The sequence below is a fragment of the Bos indicus x Bos taurus genome, chromosome 8 (genome assembly GCF_003369695.1).
Source record: "Bos indicus x Bos taurus breed Angus x Brahman F1 hybrid chromosome 8, Bos_hybrid_MaternalHap_v2.0, whole genome shotgun sequence".
Taxonomy (NCBI): domain Eukaryota; kingdom Metazoa; phylum Chordata; class Mammalia; order Artiodactyla; family Bovidae; genus Bos; species Bos indicus x Bos taurus.
In genome coordinates, this window is record NC_040083.1 from 111,991,164 (window position 1) to 112,018,857 (window position 27,694).

General features: G+C 51.9%; 1 protein-coding gene across 24 annotated transcripts in view; it reads left to right on the forward strand.

The window, feature by feature from the left end:
* MYT1L (myelin transcription factor 1 like) overlaps window positions 1-27,694 on the forward strand; it is a 397,832-nt gene that overhangs the window by 270,881 nt on the left and 99,257 nt on the right. For all 24 annotated transcript variants that reach the window (XM_027550720.1, XM_027550721.1, XM_027550738.1 and 21 more), the window contains one exon: window positions 16,072-16,421. In XM_027550720.1, coding sequence (XP_027406521.1) covers window positions 16,072-16,421 — 350 coding nt within the window. The remainder of the gene's footprint in view (window positions 1-16,071; window positions 16,422-27,694) is intronic.

Consider the following 27,694-nt stretch of genomic DNA (forward strand, 5'->3'; position numbering starts at 1 on the left):
CAGTCCCTCCTCGGGTAACCAAGACCCCATGTGCCTCTCAACCAGAAAACCAGAACACGAAACAGAAACAACATTGTAATAAATTCAATAAAGACTTTAAAAATGTTCTACAGCAAAAAGAAATCTGAAAAAAATCTATCACAGATTAATAAATATTAAGCAATGTAGAGGAATTCGAAATTTTAGCCTTCCTTTCAGCAGTTAGATACATACTGGACCATTGAAATTAACTGGTTTTACTTACTTCTTTCTGAACAGCAATTTTTATATAAGTCTCCAACGAAGGAGAATGTGTGTGGGGCTGAGGGAGTCCCTAATGTGGATTTATTCTCCACGTGATCTGGTTGGTGAACCCTCTGAATTTACTTCTGACATTTAATGGATTTTATTCACATTTGCCCTTCACAGCTGTTTTGCTGAGGTTATTGTTTGTTGAGCACAGGATTCTGGTGAGATAGTTGACCTGAAATCTAGCTGTAGAGTCTTGCAAAAGCCAGTTGATGGCCTTGGTATTACATTTAAATCCTTCCCAATTTAGAAAATTCAGAATCAAATCAATTTATCCTGAAACTTTAAAATTAAAAGCTCCAAACGGTAGATTTCTTTCCTATTAGAAAATTATTGGATTCTCTCTGGCTTGCGGTGCGTGTTCCTCCTTCAGATTTTTCCCATCTCATATACCTTTGCACCCACCAGTGTGACTGCCATGGCGGCAGCCGCGGGTGAATAATTGCCTGTCTTCACGGGAGCCTGTTCTGGAGCTGGAGCTGAGGGCTCCTTCCTGATACACGCACGCCTCATTTGGAGGCTGCCGGCAGCCTGGGGGCTGTATTATTCATGCCTTGACAGAGAGCTCTCACTAAAAGCCTTGGAACGGAGCCAGGCACCGGGAGAGACAGTGGAGCATGGCGACGTGCAACTGAGAGGAGCCTGGATAATCAAAAAAGAAAGAAAGAGACAGAGGAAGAAGGAAAAATAGGGATCCTATACTTTCCGTTTACTGGTTTCACATGGATAGAATTTGTATTTGCATTAAAATAAAAAAACCCTAAAAATAATTGCATTTTTTTCTAACCACGCTTGAAAGTTTAACACAATTTTCCACATTTAATTGCAAAGCTGATTTTAATTAGTAGGGCCCCGCATGTGAAAAATGAAGATCCACTTGGGTGCATGGCAACACTGCAGTATCTGTTTATGCTCTAATTAATGTATGACTGCTGTGCAGCAGGGCGCACTCCTGGGCGTGGGTGAAGAATTCCGTGCACGCAGCCGCCCAGCCAGGAGCCAGGGCATCCACAGCCCCTTCATTCCTTATAAGACATCGCTGGGCATCGCCCATCCCTGAACTTTACAGCGTGCTCATCCTTCCTTCTGTCACTAATATTATAAATCAGGAGCCAGGGCGTACCTATTTTACCATTTATTTGATAGCTTGCATGCATGGTTGCAGAGAAGCAAAAAGGTGGAGTTCCAGGGACTGGTCTGTATGAAGTGAAGATTCGGAGCTAGTGGGTTTCCCAGACCCGCCGTTGATCGACGCCTTATGACGAGCTGTCTGTGTGCAAACACAAACTTCAGGGCTGTGGTGGCAGTTCGCCTTTATTGTCACAGTAAATCCTCTATTAAAAAAAGAAAAACAAGCTTCCTGGCCATCACCCTGAGAAAACAATGTGTGTGCTGCTCATCTCCAGCAGGTCTGCCCGAGTGGGCACCTCGCTGGCCCTGGCCACGTTTGTTACATATTCCAGAAGACAGTGTGACTGATTCGGTGTGTTTAAAACTGTCAATAAAACAGGTAATGCATTTCAGGGGAGATGTTTGACACTGGATAAAATTAAATATACTTTTTAAATAACTCTGCATTCAAAGAGAAGGAATATAGGTATTTTCAGGCAAGGACTTGGAGACTCTCTCATATTTACAATCTGTATTGGTTAAGATGAAACAAAGGAATTATCATCTAGGCCTGATTTCTTGCCTGATGATTGCTAACGTATAACCATGGCTTTGAAGCCGCTCTGCACATACAGCAGACGTGGGTGTGCGGTGGGGCTCTGGTCAGGGATGACGGCTCCCTCCACCGTCTGCGCTGGGCTGTGGTGGGTACCCGGCCGCCACATTTCAGAGCTGGTGATGTGTGGATGGTGTCTTGGCTGAGGCTGGGGCTGGGGGCTGCGGACCCTGCCGCGGGATGACGAGCCAGGAGCCCTGCGTCCCTGCCAACGGCGGGGTCCACGGCCCCAAGCTGGTCTCCAGAAACTATCTAGTGTTTGTTTTTAACTTTTCCGAGTTATAGATCGGGTGGGATAAGCATCTTTGCATAGTTTTGTGGCTGCTGGCCCCTTCCTCGGGGTAGACTGTCACAGGGAGGAGAGGAGCTTGAAGGACGTGAGGACAGGACCGGTTTCAGGAGTGTGTTTCCGGCAAGACGGCCCGTCTGTGTTTCCAGGAGCGGGGAGGAGGTGTCCCTGTTGCCTTCAGCAAATAATATGAGATCATTGTTTTTAAAGCACTTCCTTCTTATTCAGAAAGAAGTTTTTTTTTTGTAAAAGGATAAGTTTTTAGAAGATTGGGAATTTTTTAAACAATGCTATTGCTAGAAAATTCTGGGGAAAGGAATGTTGTGAAAGGTAAGCCATGCTTTCCTCCTCTTAAATGAGCTTGCTCTTGTGAGCTGGACTCCAGCATCCTCCCACCCCTGAGACTGAGCCTCCGCTGAGACCCTCCAGAGCTCAGTGAGGAACAGGTTCCGGGCGATGCTCAGGGCCAGGCGGAAGGTGAGAGGCTGTGTCCTCTGTCATGGCCACCTGCCCCCCCTCCACCACCCCGAATTCCAAGCCTGGGGGCAGAGGCCTCACCAGACCCACAGCCAAGGGTGTGAGGAAGGGTTGGAGCCCCTGAGGGGGACGCTGTGCCTGAACGTCGTAGACAAGCCTCTTTAGATTTCAAGATAAAAATGCAGGTCTGCAAGGACAGCAGGGTGGGCATCAGGGCCCAGCACCTTCACTGCCCGGGGCTCCTCCAGCCCAGGTGGGGCTCCAAGCGCGTCCGAGTCTCTCTGGCCCTCCGGCAGCGGGTATCAGTAGCCCCACCTGACCGAGGGGGTGCTGGGAGCCGGGAGCAGCGAGCAGACACTTCTGCGGCCACGCAGAGGCCCTGGGGCCACCCGAGGGCTGCATTTGACTCAGCCCTGCCCTTGGTGACCATCCCTAAGCACACAGGCCGATGACACAAAAGGCAAACGGACGCTTACCAGTCACTGCACAGCACGGACGTGTGGGCGTGTAGAAGACGCCCCAGACCAGGAACGAGCGAGCAAGTGCTCAGGCTGGATTTCAATCTGGTGTGGAGACTCGCTCTGCTGCGTATTGCAGAGATGACAGCTTAGTTAAGGGATTGCACAGAGGTAGGTGTGCAGGGGTCACCTCTGTGGCCAGGTAGAATACGACACTCCAGGCCGCATCGAAGATGCTCTGTTTGTCTAACTGCCGAGTGTTCACGGCACACACAGTCATCCAGCAGAAGGGATATCTCGGGACACAGGGACACCCACCCTTTGATGTAAGGCGTGTGACTCGTGACAGCGACCCACACGTGCGTCCAGACGTGTAGGGTGCAGGGGAGGATGTGCCCAGAGAGGCAGCAGGAGGGGTCCTGGGAGAACCCTGGACACACAGACACTCACGAGAGCCCGCAGCGTGGGGGCCCCAAAGCGCTGAGCAGGGGACAGGGCCGGAGCAAGCGTCTCCCTTCCTTCCCGCCACTTACAGATGCCACAGGCACAAGACGCTGTGAGGGTCCTTCTCGAGCAATGAAGCCGAGGCCCCCTCAGCCACGCGTCTCTCAGCCTGGAGACCGTGGTGACTCACAGGGGACCCACGCGCGGAACCGCCGCAAGCTCCCAACGTGCCGGAGGTCGAACGCCTCATGGCGTCTCTTTCTGATTTCTGAAGACATGATGAATCCGTGGTGCGGCGGGATTCCTACAGAGCAGAAGGCGGGGGACAAGCCCCTCCGGGTGGACGGTCCCGCGGGGACCCTGCATCACGCCCTCAAGGCGGGCAGAGTCGGCTGGCGGACCCCGGGTTCCGTGGCCCAGCCCCATGTGCAAACCGAGGGAAGCCCAGCCACTCTGCACGGCTTGTCTTCAGGGCTGACTCCACCAGCTGCGGGAGTAGGACCCTCAGCAGGGGCACAGCCTGCAGCGCCTGGTGGGATTCCTCGTCATCCTTGCGTCCCTTTAGGGAAACCAAACCCCCGTGGGCTGTGGGCCTTCAGGAGGCACCCTCCTGGAGGTGGCATGCCTGCTGAGCTGGGCCTGAGCCCGAACTCGGGGAAACCCCCCCAGCAAGGCTGGGCTCCCCGTCACCGTCCTACTCCCGAGACAAGCAGGGGGAGGCTGGGGCTGGGGCCGGCTGCCTCTTCCCTCTCTGGACCAGCCTTAGGGTCGGAGTCCTTGGCCCCAGGGGGAGAAGGGGGCACAGGGTGGCGGGGGAAGGTGGTCCCCTGCGGGAGCTGCCGTCAGCTCCAGGCCATGCTGCAGGGAGTGGAAGGACCTGTCCTGAAGGGATCTGCCTCTGGCCTTCGGTTTCCCGTCTGTGGTTGCTGCTTTTCCATAGGACGGCCACGTGATACCTTTGAGCCGTTGTCCTTCAAATGCTGAGAAGCTGACACCCCCAAAGGGGTCCACGTTCTCTACACCAGTCCTTATTCATTTCTTTCCAGTATCTGATGGCTTTTGATTGATGAGAATCACCTATTTTTAAAAAAAATACGAGGAACCGGATGGCAATAGGCACCGTGAAAGGAAGCAGCACAGAATTCTAGAATGAGGAGCCTTAGCAATAAGGCTGACACCCCCAAGACCCCTCCCCACAGAAGCCTTCCATGGGCGGGGGCGCCCCAGGGAGCAGAGGCCGCACGACTCTTGGGTTCCAGAAAACGCCCTTGGAGACCCTGGGGGATGGACTGGCCTCTTCCCCCTGCAGACGAGGAGCTGAGACCCCCCAAGGTCACACAGTTAGCAGGAGGCTTCACGTCCAGCTCTTCTGGTCCAGACCTGCGTGGAGGACTTCCGCATCTGCGGGACTAAGACGCGTCTTCCTGCTTGACGCTGGGGAGGTGGGTGCTCTCGGAGAAAACTGAGAGAAGAGAAGGAAAGTCCTCGTCCGCGTGGTGTCAGTGAACAGGGAGACGGATACACAGACAGCATCTCTGCACCCGTCAGCAGCTGAGGGGTCTGACTCCCAATCAGGGAGGTGCCCCCCGGGGCAGTCGGGCACGGCTGCATCCCCTCCCAGGCCCCTCGCGGACCTTCCGCAGGACGAGATCGGGGCAGCTCTTACCCTCGAGCAGGGCAGGCCCCTCCACGGGCTGTCAGACCAGCTCACAGGCCTGCGGGGGGCAAGGCATGGGGAGGCGGGTTAGCGCCTTCTCGCAGGGACAGGTGAGCCGTGTCCTCGGTGGGGGCCTCACTGAAGGATCCGCGGGCTGGGCCACGCAGCCTCTGAGCAACCAGAGAAGCAAGCGCCCTCGTCTAGAGCTGGCGTCAGGGTCAGGGAGAGGAGCAGACCGCACGCGTACGCACGCACGCACGCGAGCACACTCAGGCCTCCCAGAGAATGGCCTGTGGGACCCCTGCCCACACCACCGGCTTCTGCCACGCCCTCTCTAACGAGAGGGTCACAGCCTCTGTCAGAGCCGGGCTCGGCATGCCCCCCGAGGGCACCCCCGTCATCCTCGTTCAGAATGAGGGTTGTGGAGCTGGGAACAGCGGGACCCAGTCCTTGAGGGTGGAACCCTGTGCCCAGGGCCAGCCCGGCAGGGGCGCTGGGCCCTGGTCACGTCTGCACACAGGGCGCGTCTGAGAGCCATGCGGCAAACACAGTCAGGGAACCTGTTCTCACAGCGGGACCTCACGTTTCCAATGGCTGTTAGAAATGAAAACGACTGCAGTAAAAATAGCTGAGTCCAGGTGAGCTGTCATCCGAACCCTGAGTGGGAAACCATACAGACCGGATCTGGTTATAAGTTGATGCGTGGGGGGATGTGGGTGTTAGTCGCTCAGTCGTGTCCAACTCTTTGCAACCCCACGGACTGCAGCCCTCCAGGCTCGTCTGTTCATGTGAGTCTCCAGGCAAGAATCCTGGAGTGGGTTGCCATGCCCTTCTCCAGGTGATCTTCCTGACCAGAGATCGAACCCAAGTCTTCTGCATCACAGGCAGATTCTCTACCATTTGAGCCACCAGGGAAGTCCCTGTAAGTTGATGCTTCCGTCAACAACAATGAAAAAGTGCAGACTCAACCGCTTGTAACTACCCATTGCCAAAAAAAATTAAAAGCAAGGCCGTTTTGTGGAGAAAACATACTGAATCCTCTTGATGATGACCAGATTTTAAGGCTCATTATTTGTAGCCTGATGCCCATTAAACTACAGTCTAGGCCTGTAGCACCCTGAGCGTGGGTGATCGCATCTGACCACAGACCACAGGACAGCTCTGAACATCTATGTGGGGTAGGAGCTTGCATTTCTCTTGCAGTGCTGCTGCTGCTGCTAAGTCATGTCAGTCGTGTCCGACTCTGTGCGATCCCACAGACGGCAGCCCACCAGGCTCCCCCGTCCCTGGGATTCTCCAGGCAAGAACACTGGAGTGGGTTGCCATTTCCTTCTCCATTGCGTGAAAGTGAAAAGTGAAAGTGAAGTTGCTCAGTCGCGTCCGACTCGTAGCGACCCCATGGACTGCAGCCTACCAGGCTCCTCCATCCATGGGATTTTCCAGGCAAGAGTACTGGAGTGGCTTGCCATCTCTTGCAGTAAATGATTAGAAAATGCATATTTAAGAAGCTTCCTAATTTCTGTAAGAGACGGATGTTCCCCAGATTGAGTTTATGCGTGTGCATATTCTGCATGTTTGTGCATATATTACATGATGAACAGCTCGTTGTGTTTCTACCAGGTGTTTACATACGAGCCCAAGAGTGGTCATATTTATCTGAGCTAGGAAGGTTCACGTGCATACCCTCCATCCCAAGCTGAACATGTAAACAGCTCCATCCTTCAACTACCAGAATTTTCACTTTTCCACAACTGAATAATTTCTTACCAGCCCTAGAAAGACAAAGTACTGTGTCCTGAGCATCTCAAGGAGAACTCTAGTATATATTTAAGGGAGAGTAAGAAATCGTTAGCTTTGCATTTGCATATATTTGCTTGTATATTTGTCCCTGGGGCAAAGACACCACTGGCAAAATCATAAATCCTTATATAGCCTGATTCTTGGTTCTTCCTATCAGTCTTTTTTATAAGTGAAGTACAGCTGATTTACAATGCTCTTTTGATTTCTGCTATACAGCCACGTGATTCAGTTACGTGTTTTTTCTTTTTCTTATCTCTTTCCACGATAGGCGGTTACACGACACTGAATGTAGTTCCGGGTTCTGTACTGTGGGTGTTCACCTGTTTGTATACAGCACTGTGTATATTGCTTATCCCTCTCCGTCACCTTTCTCTTTGGGTAACCAGAAGTTTGTTTCCTATGCCTGTGAATCTTTCTGTTGTGGAAATAAGTTCATTTGTATCTTTTTTTAGATTCCACATGTAAGTGATATCATATGACATTTGTCTTTCTCTGCCTGACTTGCTTTATTTAGTATAATAATCTCTAGTTGCATCCAAGTTGCCAAAAATGGCATTATTTCATTCATTCATTTTTACGGCTGAGTAATATTCCATTGTGTATATGCACCACATCTCCTTTGTCCATTCATTTGCAGACGGAATATTCATTTACAATGGAATATCAAAGACAGAGCCTCCTGAATTCTAGACTGACCTGGAAGGACTTTAAGGAGAAAGCAGATTGAGATGATCTTGAAGGGTCAGGAATAGAGGAAGTAGATGAGGATGGAGGGGCGGGGTGAGGACCGAGGGAGGTGCGGGGGAGGACGAGGCGGGGCAGACGGGGGAGGGGTGGGGAAGATGGAGGGGCAGCTGGGGAGGACGGAGGGGGAGGGGTGAGGAGGATGGGGGGAGGGGCGGGGGCAGGACGGAGCGGGGCAGCAGGGAGGATCGAGGAGCAGGGGGGAGGACGCGGCGGGGGCGGGGGCAGGACGGAGCGGGGCGCGGGGAGGGCGGGGGCGCTGCTGCACTCACAGCAAGGCTGCTGCAGTCCAGTCCTTTGGGCTTTGGAAGAGCAGAGATACACAAGCTAACCCAGGTGAAAAGAACACGAAGGGGAGCGCACTGTAAGAACTTCAGGAAGTGTTTAAAATACGAGAAACAATCTCAGCAGCCAGATAACCTCATCTCCTGGAATGGGCTTTGGGAAAAGCGGGCCAGGTCCTGGGCGCCTCCACCCACCCTCCCCCATGGGCCAGGGACCCACCAGGCTGCTGCCTTTCCCTGGGGAAGCGTTCTTTTTGAGTCAAAATAAATTACATAGTGATTGTGTTTTATTTGAATCTTTAAGCTGCCATTCAAGGCAATAAATATTTAATAACAGGCTACATCATTTAAAATTATATAAAAAAGTAAAGCAAATCTCTGCCTTCCAGAAACAGATTTTTTTAATTCTCTAAAGCAATAGGGTCAAGAAAACATTTTGAAAAATTCTTCACTGAACGTCTTAAAATTCCCAGAATATTTGTGTCACGTTTAACTTAAAATATATATACTTTTCAAATCAGTCTGGCTCTTGCTTACAAGAGTATACAGAGAATAAAAGAAAAACATTAAGGAAATATGTCAATATGTAGTCAAAACTGAATTGGTTTTATTAATATATATGTTCTTGGAAAGATATCAGACAGACATCTGGTATGCTAGCCACTTAATAATTCAGTTAATTAAATTACTTCTGAAGTATTCTTAAATGCCTTTATATATTCTAAGGACATGTAGGAATAACCATTCAAAAATTCAGTGGTGAAAAGGAATGTCAGCTGTACATAAGACAACAAGAAGAAGGAGAGAATGACAAAATGAGAGGCCCTTCCACACGATCAGAAGGGATCTTATATATTTTTTATATTTATCATTTGCTGCCAAAAGCCTAAAATAGTAATTACTGTGCCCGTCTTACAGATGGAAAAGTTGAGGCTGAAAGGGATTAAATTAGCTACCCAAAGTTGAATAGCTGTGTGATCTTGAGCAAGTTACTTAAGCACGTGTTCTCAGCAGACTCACTTTTGTGTTGATGCAGCTCCGATGCTGCTCACAGACTCTCCACGTGCGTGATGGCTGGACCCTCGCTGTCTGTGTAGACATGGCCCATCCTTCCAGGCCACATCAAAACCCAGGTCCCAGTACAACACCCGTCCTGGCCTGGTCACTCTTCTCCTGGTCACTCTTCTCCTGCTCTGGTGGCCTCCCAGAGGCTACTGAGCGCTGTCCAGAGCTGCAGGTCTCTCCACGGCCACCGCTCCAGCAGACTGCAACTGCTGGGGACCAGCGCAGACCTCCTCAGAGCCCTGGGCACTTGGATGGTTCCCTGTCCTCTGCATCTCCTTCTGCTGACCCTCCTCCCCTCCCTCGCCTCAGACACCCCTGTTCCCGGATGTCTGTCTAAGCTGTCTTCTCTCTCCACCCTCCCGAGGAAGCCAGCTCTATCCCACTGAACAGTGACCCCACAAACCAAAGATGCAAGCCAGCCCGCCCCTGAGCCCAGCCCGCTCTCCTGAGTCCAGTCCCCTCTCCTGAGTCCAGTCCTCTCTCCTGAGTCCAGTCTCCTCTCCCGAGTCCAATCCCCTCTCCTGAGTCCAGTCCTCTCTCCTGAGTCCAGTCCCCTCTCCTGAGTCCAGTCCCCTCTCCTGAGTCCAGTCCTCTCTCCTGAGTCCAGCCCCTTCTCCACACTGCAGCCTTAGGAAGGGTTTTCAGTGAGCCCACCGCTCTCCTGATCTCGTCCCAGTGCCCCCAGGAAGCCGCTGACCAGCATGATGGGCGCCTCTGTGTCCAGGGCCGTCTCTGTGCCTCTGAGCAGCCGCACTGCACTGTCTCTCTGTCTCTGTCTCTCCTGCCCCCTCCATAGAGGGCCCTCTGTGAAGCTGTCCGACCCCCATCCTCTCCAGGAGGGTAGCTCTGTCTACTCCTGTCCTGAGAGATGAGGGCCCTCTGCGCTGCTCAAAACGTCTCCTGCACAAATGAATCACTCAGCCTAGTTATTCAGCACAACCTGTGGGGAGCCCAGAAACGTCACCATGTGAATGAGGCCTCGCCACACCCCAGTAAGAGAGGCGGGCGTGTGTCTCCCTCTTTGGAGACCGGAAAACCGAGACATGGTGAACCGTGCCTGGGCAGGGGGTCAAATACCTTGTCTGGGGTTACTCAGCCTTGAGATTTTCAGCATATATCCCCGAGTATCTGTCTCTTGAAAACGGAATTAAAAGAGCACCCGTCCCCGTGGGTCACTGCAGGGTTTACTGGATCCATATGTGTAAAGATTTTGGGAAACCAGGCATGGAATACATGTTCTGTGAGTGCTGGGCTGACAGCAGAACCCAGCACTCCAGAATCATGTTTACACAGGATGTCCATCATTCCAAAATCCACCTCATCCTAGACCTTGGGTCTCTGCCAGCAGCTGTGATGGGTGAGCTGGGCACGGGGCACACCCGGCAGGTGTGTTCTTCAGTGTCAAAGCCCCTGTCCCCATTTGTATGAAAACTGGAGAAGTGAAAATGTCAAGGGAAAATACCATTAAAAGCAGCATGGAAACCAGCCTTGAGAGCATGTCGTACACCGTATTTTATATATGTGTGTTCACGGCGAGGTCTTGTGGCAAGTAACCAATTGTCTAGAACAGCCTTACACAAAAGACTAAACGTGGTTTAAATCAAGTTAACATCAAAAGGACTGCAAACACTACAGCGACTGCAGGATGTACGAGGTGCCCAGAAGCACAGAGTAGCTGAGCGTCAAAGCCTGGGTTCACAGGGCTCGGGCTGCAGCCCTCCGTCCGTGACTTCCAGTAGCTGCTCGCACGCAGCTCGCGGACGCAGCTCGCGGACGCAGCTCGCGGACGCAGCTCGCGGACGCAGCTCGCGGACGCAGCTCGCGGACGCAGCTCGCGGACGCAGCTCGCGGACGCAGCTCGCGGACGCAGCTCGCGGACGCAGCTCGCGGACGCAGCTCGCGGACGCAGCAGCACGTGCTGTCACGACCCTCAGTTATCACATCTACTGCCGCTCTGAAGTCTGCACCGTGCGGAGGACACGCAGGGTGCATTTGTGGTCATCTCCGGGTGCTGTGTGTGCTGCAGACTGAGGGGGTGCAGGGGCATGAGGAGCAGTCCTGGGGACCCTGTGGACAGTGCCCAGGCCTCGGCTTGCCTCCCAGCTCAGACAGAGCCTGGGCAGAGCCTGCAGGCCTGACCTGCCTCCTGCTGAAGCATCTCAGCTCTCGCGTGGTGCCCTGTCCATCAGAGCTGCCGAGTCTGCTTCTGCTATGGTTATCTGCTTTGTTCCCGCGAGGGACCAGACCGGAAGGCTGAGCTTTCCTGCTGTCGGCTTTTCAGGACACTGAGCCGCCCCCTGAAGCTCAGCCCCACTCAGTGCCCAGGTCCTTCCCACAGGGCTCTCACTCAGCAGATATTTACCCAGAACTTACTGTGTCCAAGCTGGCATAGCCACAAGCCACCCATGGCTCCTGGACTCTTGAAATATGACAAGTGCATCTGAGCAGTTCATTTCAAAATCTCCTTTAATTTTCTTCAATGGCTATGTGTGACTAGTGGCTACTCTATTAGACACTGCAGCTCTAAAAATAGAACAAGCTGTTAACCTCCGGCCGACGGCTCAGTCCTGCAAAGGAGAAAGACAGTGTGTCAGTCAGCCATAATCATGCCAGGATGTGGTAAGTGCTTTCACTACTAATAAGTGGAGAAAACCTTTATTTGTTCATTCAACGACATTCCTCGAGTAACGCTCACACCCGAGGTTCCCTCAGCAGCTGTGGGAAAGGCAGCCGATGCCTGGTGGAGGCTGATGGCAATGCTGATAAACCGAAGTGAGGGGCACGATGCTGACATGAACGCCAAGCCCTGGAGGAGCCCAGACCTGCCCGCGGGTGGTGAGGGTCAGCCCTGGCGCTGGCCGCATTCATACCTGGGGCTTCCTTTTGGCACCAGATTGCCACTTTTCCCTTAGACTCTCCTGCCTACTCTGTCCTGCTGAGACATTCCAGGACCACGGAGGATGTTGTTTTTTAGAAAGAACCGTATGTATTGTCAGACGTGAGCCCAGGTGAGTTTGGAGGAGGCAGCAGCTGGGAGGCAGTCTGGCTTCTCCAGCTCTTGGACCACAGCCGCCACAGGTGAGAGAGAAGCAGACATCGTGCTTCCCCAGCTGGGCGTGTCCTGTCCTGCCCCGCCCCTCAGCAGACACGGGGTCCACGTGCTGGCATAGGAGGCACCATGCTCCCCTGTGCGTGTCCCAGGGTTTCCTCCAAAGTCTTCACTTGGAAATATTTCAGACCACTGGGTATCGTCGATCAGAAGGTGTCTGCTGATCACAGAGGGGTCTTCATCCTGGCCCATGCAGCCACAGCGTCTGGGCTTCCCTCGTGGCTCAGACAGTAAAGGCTGCCTGCAATGCAGAGAATGCACGTTCCATCCCTGGGTCGGGAAGATCCCCTGGAGAAGGAAATGGCAACTCACTCCAGTATTCTTGCCTGAAGAATCCCATGGACAGAGGAGTCTGGCAGGCTACAGTCCATGGGTCACAAAAGTTGGACACAACTGAGCGACTAACACTTTCACTTAATCCAGGAGTTGTTTGACACAAGTAAAGTAAAATCTGGCCTGGGGGCTTGATTGTCATGTCTAAAATCGATATCAGGAACTCACAGCCTGATTTTGTTTGTAGGTGGAGCATAATTTTATTTATAGTTTACATTAGTAGCTATAAAGAAAAAAAAACTGAGCATCAAACCATGTTAAACTGGCAGAAGACACTGGAAGCTTGAGGCCAACTAATTCCAGAAAGTTGGAAAAAATGAATCCAGATGGTTTACAAAATGCAGGAGAAAGAAATAAAGCCAATCCAGGTAAAAAGAGAAGGCAGTCTCATTCCCATGCTCTGAACTTTACAATCCCACCATCTCAGGTCTGAGCCTCTGCGGGTTTGGGGTAGCAGAGGGGAGAACCAGCAAGAAGTCCAGTCTTGCTGGGTTCACACTGGTGTGCTGGGTTGACACCGTCATGCTTGGTTCACACCAGTGTACTGAGATCACACCATTGTGCTGGGTTCACACTGGCGTGCTGGCTTCACACCGGTGTGCTGGGTTCACACCGGCATACTGAGATCACACCATCGTGCTGGGTTCACACTGGTGTACTGAGATCACACCATTGTGCTGTGTTCACACCAGCATGCTGGGTCCACACCAGTGTGCTGGTTCACACCATCATTCTGGGTTCACACCGGTGTGCGGAGATCACACCGTCATGCTGGGTTCACACCATCAGCAGACCTTCCCATTGCCCAGTGGAGGTGGGCCATTCTGAGTAACATCAAGGTTAGCTGGTTTCCCATCATTTGCCTGCATCAGAATGAACCTGAGGGTGACAGCATGTTGGCTGGTTGTTCCGGTGAACACCTGGGGTGCATGTAACTTTGATGCAGGGCAGACGCACTGAAAGATTGTTGCTGAACCATGAAAGATGCCAGGATTCTTGGCCTCCGGAGGAGAAAAGTTCAATCCAGGGCCAGAGACGAGCCTTGATCTCTCTGCCCCCTTCTGATGTCTATGTCAGAAGCTTTCTCTATCTCTTTTATACTTTAATAAAACTTTATTACACAAAAGCTCTGAGCGATCGGGCTCATCTCTGGTCCTGGATTGAATTCTCCTCCAGAGGCCAAGAATCCCAGCATCTTTCGTGGTTCAGCAACAAACTATCAACACCCAACAACTTGTTGATGGACAGAGACAAGAGAGAGGAGATTTGGGGAGGTAACAGTAGTCCTCGTGAGCCACAAGTTCACCAACAGAGCCCAGAAGGACAAGACTCCTTATTGCTACACTCACTGACTTATTCAGATAAACACAGAGTGAATACATCAACAAGTCCACTGAAATCCAGGACCGCATCTGGAAGACGTGGGTTGGAATGGAAACTGGACCTGACCAGTTGTCAGGGATGGAAGCCAAGAGGATGTGGCCATTCATGCAATGGAATGTCTGTCCCAGATTATCGACACAGCTTCTCCCCAAATCCATGTAAATATTCCCATAAGAGAAATCTCAGATAGCTGTTTATTTCCTATTAGCAACACTCTCTAGACCAGTATGTGTTTCCTTCAGCTTCTCTGATTCCAATAAATATTATCCTGGGGTTGACTGTTGTGTTTTTAAGAGATGAGAACAGTCAAAAGGCAGAAGGCCCATCACACTGGGCTCACGGGGAGGCTCTGCTGCCTTCTCCCATCGCATCCCTCCTGCCCACCATGTCCTCCCCACCGAGCCTGCGTCACCTTCCCACATGCAGCCGTGATCACGCTGCTGATTACATGAGAGAACTCAGTAGCTCCTGTTTGCTGCACTCAACCCCGAGTCCCTGAGCAGCCCGCAGGCTGCTCCGACCCCACTCAGCTCTCAGATCCCCGTGCTCACCCCCGGGCACCTGTGTGTGGCCCTCCAGGCCCGTCTCCTGTGTGTGGCCCTCCAGGCCCGTCTAGTCACTCGACAACCTCTTGATAAGTGCCCCTGCCCTCGGGTGCCCCTGCCCCCGGGTGCCCCTGCCCTCGGGTGCCCCTGCCCCCAGGTGCTGGGTGCACCGTGGCAAACAGTGATCAGAGCTCCTGAAGCAGAATTCCCGCCAGGGCCGAGTCCTGTCGGACCAAAAGTGACCTGAAAGGTGGATCTTCGCCCTTGACCTCTGAGTCTGCTGCCAGCACAGGCCAGCACAGAGGGGGCTGCCAAGAAAATGATGCACTGGGTGGGTTATGACTGAATGAATTCCTGGGCCCAAAAGTAAGCTGATCATGGTCTGTGGGAATCCCCTGCCACAGTGTTCAGCTATTAGTGGGGGTCACACTCCTCATTCTAGACACATGGAATAATCACCCACAGCAGTTTCCCTGTAAGTCTTCTCCTCATTCCTTGTAGTATACATACACACACACACACACACACACACACACACACACACACACAGGGTTTCCAGGAAGAAAAGGACTATATTTAGCACTTTGGAGAATTTTTTTTTCCAAGGAAATGTCATGAATGCCTATCCTAAGGGTCTCACCCAAGTTTGGGCAATTTCAGCATGATCAGTGCTGGATGCTAGATAAGCCGAGTGCTGTCTGCAGTGCCGGGGCAGGGCTGACAACCTCTGTAGACTTTGAAACTTGTTCTCATCGATAAATGTTATGGTCTGTGTTCTCAAAGTGGTCATTCTGTCTACACATACAGTGTTATCTTGAGAATATTCAAATCCAAATATATCCAGAGCTTTTCCACAACATATATATTTTCATATTTCACAATAATGTATATGTATTAATGCAACGTGCAGAACTAATTCTTATTTCTAAATGCATGGGCTTCCGTTGTGGCTCAGCTGGTAAAGAATCTGCCTGCAACGCGGGATACCTGGGTTCGATCCTTGGTTGGGAAGATCCTCCGGAGGAGGGATAGTCTACCCACTCCAGTATTCTGGCCTGGAGAACACCATGGGCTGCAGTCCACGGGGTTGAAAAGAATCCGACATGCCTGAGCGGCTTTCACTTTCAGAATGTGTGTTACACTCGGGTGCACTCGGGTGTATTTGGAGAGACAGTAAACTCGTGTTGTCAGTTACGGGGTGATGCGCACGTGCTTCGTAATGTTGGGGACGCTGCGAGGGTCCCCGGGCGATCACAGGGATGGTGCTGACGTCTGAGAGAGGAGACCCTCGCCCGCTGGGTTTCTGTGTGTCGCTGCTCCGTGCACAGGTGCTGCACACGTGTGACAGCCCGTGTGCACGCACCCTCTCTGCACTTGTGCTGAACCTCAGCCTCTCCAACCACGACTCCCGAAGCCCCAACCCTCAGCGACAGTAACTCAGGTCTTCTCTCTCTCTGTCTTTTTAACAGTGTGTACGGTTGTCCCTTGGCTAAAAAAAGAAAAACGCAAGACAAACAGCCCCAAGAGCCTGCTCCCAAGCGGAAACCGTTCACGGTGAAGGCAGACAGCTCGTCGGTGGACGAGTGTTACGATAGCGACGGCTCGGAGGACGCAGATGAGAAGGAGGAGGACGAGGACGAGGAGGACGAGTCGGACGAGGACGAGGAGCAGAGGGAGGATGAGGAGGAGGACGAGGACGGGGACCGCGAGGACGAGGAGGAGATGGACGAGGAGGACGAGGACGAGGAGGACCGCGAGGAGGAGGAGGAGGACGAGGACGAGGAGGACGAGGAGGAGGACGAGGACGACGAGGACAACGGTAACCCTCTGTGGGCCCTGGGCTCAGGTGGCTGGGCAGCGCTGCAGGCACAGCGGGCTGCCTGACTCTCACTCTCCGTGTAGAGAAGTCTGTCAAGCACCCCTTAGACCTTAGGTGCCGTTTCAGTCAAGTCGTTATTCAGAGTGGTCATCCCTGAATTTGCTGAAACGTCTGTGGTGTGCTCGTTTGTTTAGCTTGGCCGCTTTCATCCAGAAAGCTCAGTCTGCGTTTCCCCAGGTGCTCCCCCCGAGAGGTCCTGTGCTGAGCCACGCCGGGGGTGGTGGGGTGGACGTGGCCCAGCCGCGGGCCTCCACGGGACCTGGAAGCTCGGTGTGACCCCTGCGCACGAGCTGGTGAAGCAGGCTTTGTCCTGCATCTGCCGAGGCTTTGTGTTAGTGACCATCGGGCAGGGGTCGGGGAGGAACACAACTCTGTGAAGTGATGGATTAACCCGTCGTCTGCTTCCGTGTGGGAGAACTGTGTTTCTAATCTGGTGAGACGGACAGGTCAGAAGCCCTCTGTGCCGGGCGGTGGCATCTTTGGAGCCATAAATTTCAGATGGCTTTGCTTTTACATCCAGCTTTCTGTTAGTGTCAGACTCAGAAAGACCAGAGTTCAAACGCCAGTCCTTTCTCAGAAGTTGTCTCTTTTCTAGAGAGAAGCAGGAGGCTTCTGAAGAGTCTAGTTCTAGTCCTTACTGCCCTGGAGTTTGCCTCAGAGAAATGGCAAACCGCTTTAAAAAGTGAAAGAAATCTTTTTGTTCCCCCTTATGCTTCTTCCTTGGGGTCAAATCTCTTCGAGAATCTGAATTTGGAGAAGCGCTAATTTTCCGACACGAAGGACAGTGGTGTCCGTCAGTGGAGGGAGATTTTCAGGTCCTGTCGATGTGGGCAGGTTATGGCTAACCCTCGGTGTGGACACAAATCAACATTCCTCCTTCACAGGTCATACGGGTTAGTTCCAGGAAACCTGACTTTTGTGAAAGAATCCTCGATTGCTGTCATGAGTTAGGTCCTTATGAAAGGAACTTATGAAAACCATTAGACACATTTACATGGATAATGCAGGCATACCTACAGGTACCTGTACACACACACACACACACACACACACACACACACACGAACCTCATGGATTGAAGCAGCGTCTCCCCAGCTTATTCTCCTTGTCTCGTGGTGCAGAGGCAGCCTGGGCATCAGCATGAGGGCACCCCCACCTGCAGACACCGCGCTCTGCTGAGCAGACTGTGCTGTCATTGGTGAGAAGATGGAACTTCCATGCTGAGAATTAAAAACAGCAGCTCTGGGTAATAAAACTGTGGAATGGGAAAGTTGGAGATCTGACCAATTTGGAAAATCATTTCTGGACGCTGTATTCAATGTGTACTGTTCTGGGCGAAACCATCCATTGTTGAGGCTGATTCATGATTTGCAGCTTAACCACGGCTTCGTATGAAGATGGTGTAAAATACTGCTCTTCCCTACTGTCTCTCTGTGTTTCGAAAGCAGTAGACATGAACATCTGAAGCTGCAAAAGTTTGGGTGCTTGATGGATGAGGGTGGGAGACATGTGCACACACGGGAGCCTCATTTATCCAAGTGTCTTAATCAGAGTGTAGATTCTGCCCTCCGTCTGCCAGAATTAGACTGACAATTTTAGCTTACTTAGGGCTACAGTTTAAATAATCTACTTTTAAAAATGCAAAGTAACATATTTTGCAGAAGTGAACAGAGCCTTATTGAAACAATAGGCTTCAGCTTGTGACTGTATTGGGTTTGTTTGCTCGGACTTGAACACTTAGAATTGCTTTAAAAAGTGAGAAAGCAAAGCTAGAGAGAGTTTTCTAGGAAAAGTCAAGTGGGCGTAAACAAGGTTCATGAAGCAATTGCATGGTTATAGCGTCTGAGCACGCGCCGTCACCTGGCACCCAGCACCCAGTCAGTGTTCTGCAAACATCGAGTCCATGGCAGAGGCATGTAAGGAAGTTGGTTCCAGAAAGAAAAGGCCCAGCAGAAGGATAAATGATTGCCTGCCAGCTCCTGGTGTCAGAATTCATGCTCAGCTCTGGATTCCCCAGCTGAGCCCCAATTAGAATCATTGATTACATGAACTTGAAAGGAATCAACTAGAGCTACTAATGAGAGGTTCAGCCAGGCTGCCCATCCTGTGGATCACTGGGCTACCTCTTCTGTTAAACGACAAGTATGTCAGTGTGACCAAATAGTTTGACAGTAAAGTGTAGTCAGTTACTCCCTCTTGGACAGGCTTTCATCAAATCCTACGTCCCAAAGAGTCAATACCTCAAAGATGGCCCATTTGACGGACCTAGCACCAAGGTTCTGATTTACACTAAGCTCTGGGCTGGGGGCGTCACAGGCTCGCCTGATTTCTAAGTCAAACAAATGCATCCCTCCTAAGAAGAGCCCACTTCCGAGGCCTGGTTCCTGGAGAACGTTCCACAGAGCTTCTCTATCCTGGAGAGAAGTCTCCACTGCAGGAGCCTGTGAACAGGCATTCCAAGACCCCGTCTACCCCCATGAACACCTGCCAAGTGGACTGAACAGCAGGAATTCCCTAACCCCAGGGCCAGGAATTTTCAGGAAGGTTAGACCCCAGGAGACATAGCCGGGCTGATGAACCGTGTCTTTCACGTGATCAGACTCCTAGCTGTGGCCACTTAGGACAGGCAGGCTTTGAAAGGCGTGTGCCCGCCTGCTCCTGTTTTTCCGTCCTCCCCACGTGCATTTTGTTTTACTTGATAGCTGAGTTTGCTGCCAGGATCACCACCAGCCAGTGTGAGTTCTGCCCCCACGGCCACGTCTGTAATGTGGGAAGCTCGGTGTGATTGCAGGGCACCCCCACAGAGCGTGCGTTCCTCCCCTCCGTGTATCGGCAGAGACTGGGCGTTTCTGAAAACCTGGGCAAAGTGCCTCTGGTGTCTGGTGACCGGAGCGCTGGGTCAGCGTCTCGAAGGTGCTGTTGCCTGTCCTGGTGGGCACTCTTGGTGACTGTTGCATCGCCGGCCGTCAGCGGATCTTCTCTGAGGGGGGCCTAGCCTGTTCCTGAGCCAACAGCGCGGACAGTGGCCAGTGGTTAAGAGAGGAGGTGGCAAGGCAGGCAGCGTGTGGGGCCAAGAGGACTGGGGGGCACCATGGGGCTGCTCAGGAGGCCCGTCCACACCAGCGAGGGCCCCCGCCAGAGGGGCCAGGGCTGCTTGGGAGCTGCAGGGATGAAGCCGAGCTGCCCTCGGCCTCACCGGGGATGTAAAACCTCAGGCTGTTTCTACCAAAAGGATGCTGTTTTCTTTCCCCACCTCTATTATAAATTGAAATGTGGAGTTTACTGAGAGGTTTTGTTATAGAGAAAACAAATGTATACAAACCACCAAATTATTACATAGGCACCACTGATTACAGAAGAACTGTTATAACTTGCAAATGAGGTGTTTGTTTTAGTTCTGAGACTCCTCCGGCAGTGCAGTCACACAGGAACCAAAATATCACTAATAATGTGCGTTTCCAGCGAGTGCAGTGACATGCGTGCTGTGCTTGAGCTTCGCCGTGGCTGTGTAAGAAGACGGGCGGGGTGGAAACTGCTTCCCTGTGGGTGCACTGATGAGACAGACACTGAGGCTCAGAAACACTGGATTGTTTTCCGTAGGAGGCAGGTGTGTGCTTGGATTCTGTTGGTGGTTTCTCTTTCTTCAGAACTTATGTTCTTTACATCACTTTTTGCCTGTTTCAACAACAGGAAAGGCTATCTGAGTAATTCATTTCAGATTACGTTAGATTCATAACTAATTAACCAAAATTCTATTTTGTCCAGTCGACCTACCATAGGCTGGACTTTTGCATGAAGAATTTTATTTTCAAAATGCATATGGTGTTTAAGTCTGTAATTATCAGATTAAAGTTCCCTTGTTATCCTAAAGTTAAGAAAATGATTATCCAGGGGTTGTAGATTATAATAGCAGATTTTGTGCATGGTGTAGTTAGTACCTTTTCAAAGTCTCATAATTTGAGAAATACAGATTCAGTGGTCATTTAATGCCTGGTAAGTCACGGTCTATTTTCATAGTATAGCCCACTAAAAAGAACACATCTTTAAATAATAGATACACACATATATGTGTGTAGAAAATAAGCATGTGCGTCTGTGTCTCCTTGGGGGTATATATTGTATCTGCCTACTGACAAGAAAGGAAATTCCATGAGGAAGAATATGGGAATGTACTGTCCAGACTAGAGAAGACCCTCACGTCCTCTGCCATCTTTAACACTTAGTTTCTTAATATACTTTGTTTCTGAAATACATTTATAAATATGTAAATCCTTTCTTTGCTTACCCTTTACTTGAATCTGGGGCTGTCTTGACAGTTCAACTTTGAGAACAGTTGATTTGCCCAATTGGGTCAAATGAAGTGAAATTGCAAACACCTTCCTTTTCTAGAGATTTCCTGGCTTCATGTTCTGTGTATGAATCAGCCAAAGACGTGTATGCATGCCCGGAAGTTCACATCTGAGAGGAATTGAGTGGCTGGAAGGGAGTGTGGGTCATCACGCCGAGGGTGTACGCATACGCGGGCTGCTCTGGGCAGGGGGATGAGCTGGGTGCCGGGGTGGTGGTCCGTGCAGAGCAGAGCCCGGTGAGCTGGCGTCAGGCGGCACCCCTCACCCCTTCTCCCACCAGGGGCCCCTTCTCAGGGGGTGGTCAGCGCCGGTCCTGTTCTGACTCTGGGCTCTGTGTGCACTGCCCACCCCCGCAAGCCATCCCCAACATCCTCCAGCTGCTCAGCAGACACGCATCTGTCTTTGAAGGGAATTCAAGACAAAGCCCACCCTCACAGAAACAACGTTTTAAATTGCCCGGTTTCCAGGGTATTTTTTTTCTTTCATGCAGGGTAATGTACTGGGAGTCACATAATTAAAACGTCGTGACAACTTGTAGTCAGTGGGCTTGAGTTTGGGGCTTCCCAGGTGGCGACGGTAAAGAATCCGCCTGCGATGCGGGAGATGCAGGAGACCTGGGTTCGATCCCTGGTCAGGAAGATCCCTTGGAGGAGCAAACGTCAACCCACTCCAGTCTCCTCGCCTGGCGCAGCCCATGGACAGAGGAGCCTGGCCAGCTACAGTCCGTGGGTCACAGAGAATCAGCCCCGACCTAGCAACTGAGCACACAGGCACACGCAGGCTTGAGCTTCCCGAAGACGAGGACAGATGAGGAGGCGAGGGTCTCCCGCTGTGGCCCCTGAACCTCCCTCTTGGCGTGGAGTTCGCACTGATTAGCCAAGTACCCTCTCACATCCTTCCCAGGAAACGGCCCTGATGAGGGAAGTGAGTTGGAACGCAGACAGACTGTGAACATCAGAATTAGCCCACCAGCTTTCTCCCGCAGTCAGCAGAAAAAAGCGTTCTGAGATCAGCGTGGAAACCAAGATGTGTTTAGAAGGCAAGGTCTCAACTATTCACAGTTGGGAGAAAGAATATGATAACTTTTTATCTTAAAAATTAATCTCTCCCTTCATCCATGAACATGTCATTTTAGGAAGTTTAGTATTCAAATATGGCAAAGCGTATGGCTCTACCACTTAGAAATGAGTGAGGGCAGAATTAGACATTTCTAGATATCTGTCTGTAATAAAAGTTAACTTTCTCCTTTCAAGCTAATTTTACAGAATTAGAACATATAATTATATCTTATATTTCATGAATTTTCAGATGCTTCAATACAAACCAGAAAATTTGCTAACAAAGTGAAGTCATGTACGTTTGAGTTGCCAGCAACATGCATAAAGTATGGGAAAAATCTTTTTACATAATAATGAGAAATGGTCGATGTAAGAGAGTAGATCTAACATGTCTTTACTTGATCTGTTTTTAAAGTCTACTTGGAGGGATGACCAGGTTCCGTCTTTGTCTTCAGTTCAGTTCAGTTCAGTCGCTCAGTCGTGTCCGACTCTTTGCGACCCCATGAACCGCAGCACGCCAGGCCTCCCTGTCCATCACCAACTCCCGGAGTTCACCCAGACTTGTGTCCACTGAGTTGGTGATGCCATCCAGCCATCTCATCCTCTGTCGTCCCCTCCTCCTCCTGCCCTCTGTGTCCTAATTTAATTTTTATTCCACCTGCTAGCCTGGCGGGATGTGGAGCAAGGTGGGAAGGCACGTCCTGACACTCTAGGCACGTGTCTCTCTCTCCCTGGAGTTCAGTCTGGCGTCCAAAGGTCAGGATGATAATACCAGCCCTTTGCTCACCTCACTGCCTGCTTGCGAAGCCTAACGCAGGTGCCGTATGGACTGAAGCTGGAGACAGGTGAGCGGTCCAGAGTGGCTGTGTAGCAACTGATTCAGGTAGTTTTTGCAAGAAACTGGGCTCCCAGGCACAAACTCGAGCCCTTCTATGATCCTGAGGCCAAGCTCCGAGGTGAGGCTAGCAAACATGCTGTGTCCATCAAGGCTGAGTCACCTTAAAGACTCAGAGCTCAGTGACAGCTCAGCTCAAAACGTGGGGTGAGTTTTCTGTGCACACAGAAGCGCACGGGGCTCTGTGGGAACCAAAACCTAAACAGGCACCATTCTTTGCCCCCAGAACATAGTATAGTGTGGAAGAGGAGCGTGTGCTTGAAAATTTGTACATAATAGTTCTTCACAAAGGGCAGAATTAGAAGCCATAAGCCAAGAAGGAGGATTTAAAGATTGGAGTTGAAAGCAAGAACTCAAGTTTTCAGATAATGAAGACTGGTGAGTTTCATCTTAGGTTTCTATAGAAAGTGGTAGTGTTCCTGAGAGGTCTTTTCTGTCTGATACGGATGGAATACGCTTGAAGAGAAGGGGGTTCCCGCACCCCCAAGTTCCTCCCAATCATACTCCTAGGAACAGCCACATCAAACCTGTCTGTCAAACAGCAGGACCAAAATCTTCAGACTTCTCTGCACCCCGGAGTTTACAGCATCAGCAGCAGTCTTGTTCTACTGGATCAGGGTGTTAAAGTTCAACCAACTAGTTTGGAAAGTCCCCAAGCGGTGTGTGTACATATGCACGTGTGCATGTGTGTGATACACGTACAGACACGCAGAGCGAGAGAGGCAGTTGGTTAGTGTACTCTTGTCTGTCTCAGTCTGAAAACTACTGATTTCAAAGCAGCTCTTGTCTGGGTGGGGTATGACTATTCTCTTCTGTAGTCCCCAAACATAGGTAAACCACAAACCTAAAATGTCAAGTAGAAACGTTCTCAAAGCAGTGAATAAATAAAACTTTATTCACCCACATTTCTAATGAAGATCCCTAACGAATAAAAGCTTTAAGAAGCATAATGTGCATGACCTACACTGAAAAGTATTATGCGACTTGGATCCCTCGTGAAAACCGTTATTTTTCACTTCAGTTTATCTCATTTAGCTTGAAAGGCATTTTAAAATCGTGCTCCAGCCTAGGAAATGGACAGTATAGAATCAATAAGCCAATGGAGCTCTTCTGAGCAGCTGTAGAGACGAGATATTAGCCTGCTCTTTGGACGCCATCAGTCAGCTGTCCACGCATGAGGTCTGATTGGAGTGGAAAGAGGGGATGCGAAGCCGTGGGCAGGTGACAGGGAGGACCACGCTGCAGACGCGGGGCAGCCTCCCCTCCCTCGCTGCAGCTCTGGGCAGCGGGCTGCCCCTGGAGACAGGCCTTCTGCCCTCGGGGCGCCCTTCCATCTGCCCCAAGGAGTTGAGTCCACACTGTGGTCAGGACCAGAGTGTCACCTCCAAACCAGGCCAGCTAACCAGTGCCTGCTGCCAGACCCAGACCTCCTGGAGCTGTTCCCAGACTGCACAGGGATCTGGTGGTGGGCGGTCCTGTCAGTCCATGTCGGATTTACAGTTCAGTTCAGTTCAGTCGCTCAGTCGTGTCCGACTCTTTGCGACCCCATGAACCGCAGCACGCCAGGCCTCCCTGTCCATCATCAACTCCCAGAGTTCACTCAGACTCACGTCCGTTGAGTCAGTGATGCCATCCAGTCATCTCATCCTCTGTCGTCCCCTTCTCCTCCTGCCCCCAATCCCTCCCAGCATCAGAGTCTTTTCCAACAAGTGTAAGTTAAATGCGCACATAGGTTATCAAAGCCGGAATTAGCACTCAGCTCCCGCTGCGCTTCCGTGTGCTGGCACTGCACTAGCCAGCCTGGCAGCCCCTGGCCACGTGTGCTCATTTACATATAAACACCCTGAATTTGAATTTAAGTTAAGGAAACTGGCAGCATGCTCTGTACCACTGGCTCCCCACCGCCACCGCCTGCTCCTGGGGTGCACGCCCCTCATTCTCCAGTCTCGGCCCCGAGGCCAGCTCCCAGCCAGCCAGGCCTGACTCCGCCTGATGTGACCTCTGCCCGGGTCTCCTGTCCCTCACGGCCCAGGTCACCACCCGACCGCACACTTTATGTCGACTTCGTTTGCTTCTCTTCCGGCGCTGACGCCGCGATGTCCCTGCTGCCCACCCCTCTCCCCGGGGTCACCCGTCTGCCCCAAACGCGGCTCAGTAAGCAGTGATGGAGGGAAGACACGGCCGTGTCCGTGTTCCCCAGGCCCATCAGATCTGGGACACTTGGGACCTCAGCTGGGAACGGGACACAGACGTGCCCTGCAGTGTCCTCTCTGACCTTTTTGAAGCTGGAGGAAGCCATCTGGAAAAACAATACTTGACCCAAGGAACCGACAGACGGAGGCGCCGCCACACCCGCACCCCAGCCTCATCCAGAGCCGCCCCTTTCCACCCCCGTTTGTGCCCCGAGGTCACTCTGGCCCCCCACGACAGAGACAATGGGGACAGGCCGTGCGGGTCTGTCTCATGGGGTCCGTCTCGGGCCAAGGAAGGCTTCTGGCAAGGTCAGGAGCTGACATGGTGAACGTGCAGAAGCCCAGGGCTCGGGGGGAGCCCGGCATGTTCACCAGGGACCCGGTGCCCGGGGTGCGCCGTGCCGAGCCCGGGACAGCGGGGTGTGGAGAAGCGTGTGTCCACTGCAGGGACGGAGCCTCCGCAGCAGACACACAGCAGGAACGAGTCTGGTCCCGCGAACCGCTCCTTCTGGGAGAAGCAGGTCGAGCCGTTGGTGAGCAGACAGGTGCGCAGAGGAGACCGCAGCGAAACAGCCATGGAAGCGGGAACGCAGAGCTCCGAAGGGAGGGCTGCAAGTGCGTTTCGGGTGATTGCGCATAAATCACCTCCGCCGGGAGGAGCTCCGGTGAGGACAGAGAAGCTGCTGTCTGACGTGAGAGCAGGGACAGACAGCTCAGGACCAGGGGCAGCGGTGAAGGCGAAGGACGCTCCTCAGGGGACCTGTCTGTCCTTCCCGATCTGCAGGGGCTCATCCCGGCGGGGGCCCGTCTGGCTGTCCTACCTCTGAGCATCGCCTGCATCCCGGCAACTTCGCAGCAGCGGGCAGGAGACGAGGGGACAATGCCCCGTGAGAGCAAGGCCCTCAGGTGTGGAGGCTGCCCCCCAGTAGAGCACCTGCAGAAGGAGGACCCCCCTGTCCAGGCCCTGGTGGGGACCACTGTGCCCCTGAGGAGCCTGTGAGTTGGTCTCTGGGCATCAGGGGTCCTCTGGTGCACACACTGCAGGGAGACTCTGACCGGCTGGCATGCAGTATTCTACTTCCTTAACCAGAAAACAGTCCCGGGGAATTCTAAATATTTTTTCACAGTCAATAGGGAAGTCTTGTGCCAGATAGCAACCATCCATCTTAAACAACCTTTGAGAGATGCTGAGTATTTTATTAACGTAACCCAGGCATCAGCCTTCCCTGGTGGTCCAGTGGGTAAGACTTCCAGGTCCACCGCAGGCCGTGTGGGTTCCATCTCTGGTCGGGGAGCTAAAATTCCACCCACATGCCTCACGGCCAAAAAACCAAAACATAAAACAATACGATAATGTAGTCAGTAAAGACTTTTGAAATAGTTCACATCAATAATAACAATGTTTTAAAAAAAAAAAAAAAAAGGCAACTCTCCAGTCCACGCTTGTGGTCACTGCAGTCTGTAGCTGCAGGGCTGTGCCTGGCGCCCTGGGGCAGGTCTGACGTGTACTAGTAAATGAATAGCCAGCACTGGACGCTCTGGGGCTGCACAGGGCTGGTGCTGGTGCAGAAATGCCTGTTGTTTGGAGGAAGAAGAAGAAAGGGGTTGTATGTCTGCATATAAGAAGAAAATAAGAAGCAGCGGGTTCTGGGGGAGAGGCCAAGGGGGCCCTGGGCCAGCTCTCAGAGGCTGATTCGTTGCTCTGCCCATCGAGAACCCACCCCGAGCTCTCGGAATTTGAACTCAGGAACCCAGGACACCCAGGAGGGGCCCTTCCACTCTGCAAAGGGGACCTCAGTGTCCACCCTGCCCCGTGCAGTCCTGCGCTCCCCTGGGTGCTCAGTACAGTCGGGGAGCTGGGGGGGGGCCCTCAGTGAGGTCAGTGGGCCTCTGGTCCACGAGGCCTGCTCTTCCCAGCCTCCGCCCTTCTCACCACCAGAGGAAGGGTGATGCCCAGGAGTGACCTTTCCTACATGAAGGGCTGCAGGAAACTGTGGGCTTTTGTGATTTGCAACCCATGGAGGGTGGCCTCTTAGACCACGTCTTCTATGACCTGGCAGACCTGGAGAATTTCTGCTGTGAAGAAGTGTCTCTTCTTCCTGTTCTTCTACGTTTTTGTTTTAATCTGTTGTCTACTTGAGAGGTTTTAACGTCTGGAAAGAACAACAGCAACCTACCTTTTGATTCTAGATGCTGAAAGAATCAAAAGGTGGGTCTCAGACTAACCTTTGGAGACAAAATGCTCATTGAAGTCTGCACTTGGTTTTAAAAGATTATAATCCACAGAGTTCTAACCACATCAAATTCTGGTTATGGGGATGGAGAAGAAAAATTTTCCTACATGGCTCCATTTTTTAGAGAATTTTTTGTTGCTGTTTTCTAATTGTAGCTTTGAGCATAAATTGTTTTTAACAATCTGATTCAAAAGATGAAGTTCAGACCTACAACATTTCACAAAGCTCACATTGGAATCCAAAAGATGCATAGAATCCGAACAAAGATCCCGGTGGACTCGATGAGGAAATGCTGTGGAGGCCCAGTGGGCTGAGCTCCTGAACCGCCTACGCTTCCTGGGCGCAGGGCCGTCCCCTGGAGTGGCTGGATCAGCCCTCCTCCAGTTTCCAGCGGCGTGGACACACTGGGAGCCCCTCCCAAAGGCAAGCCCAAGGCTGCCCGCTGCACATGTCCTCCCCGTGAGTTACCGCAGCGGCTCTGCTAG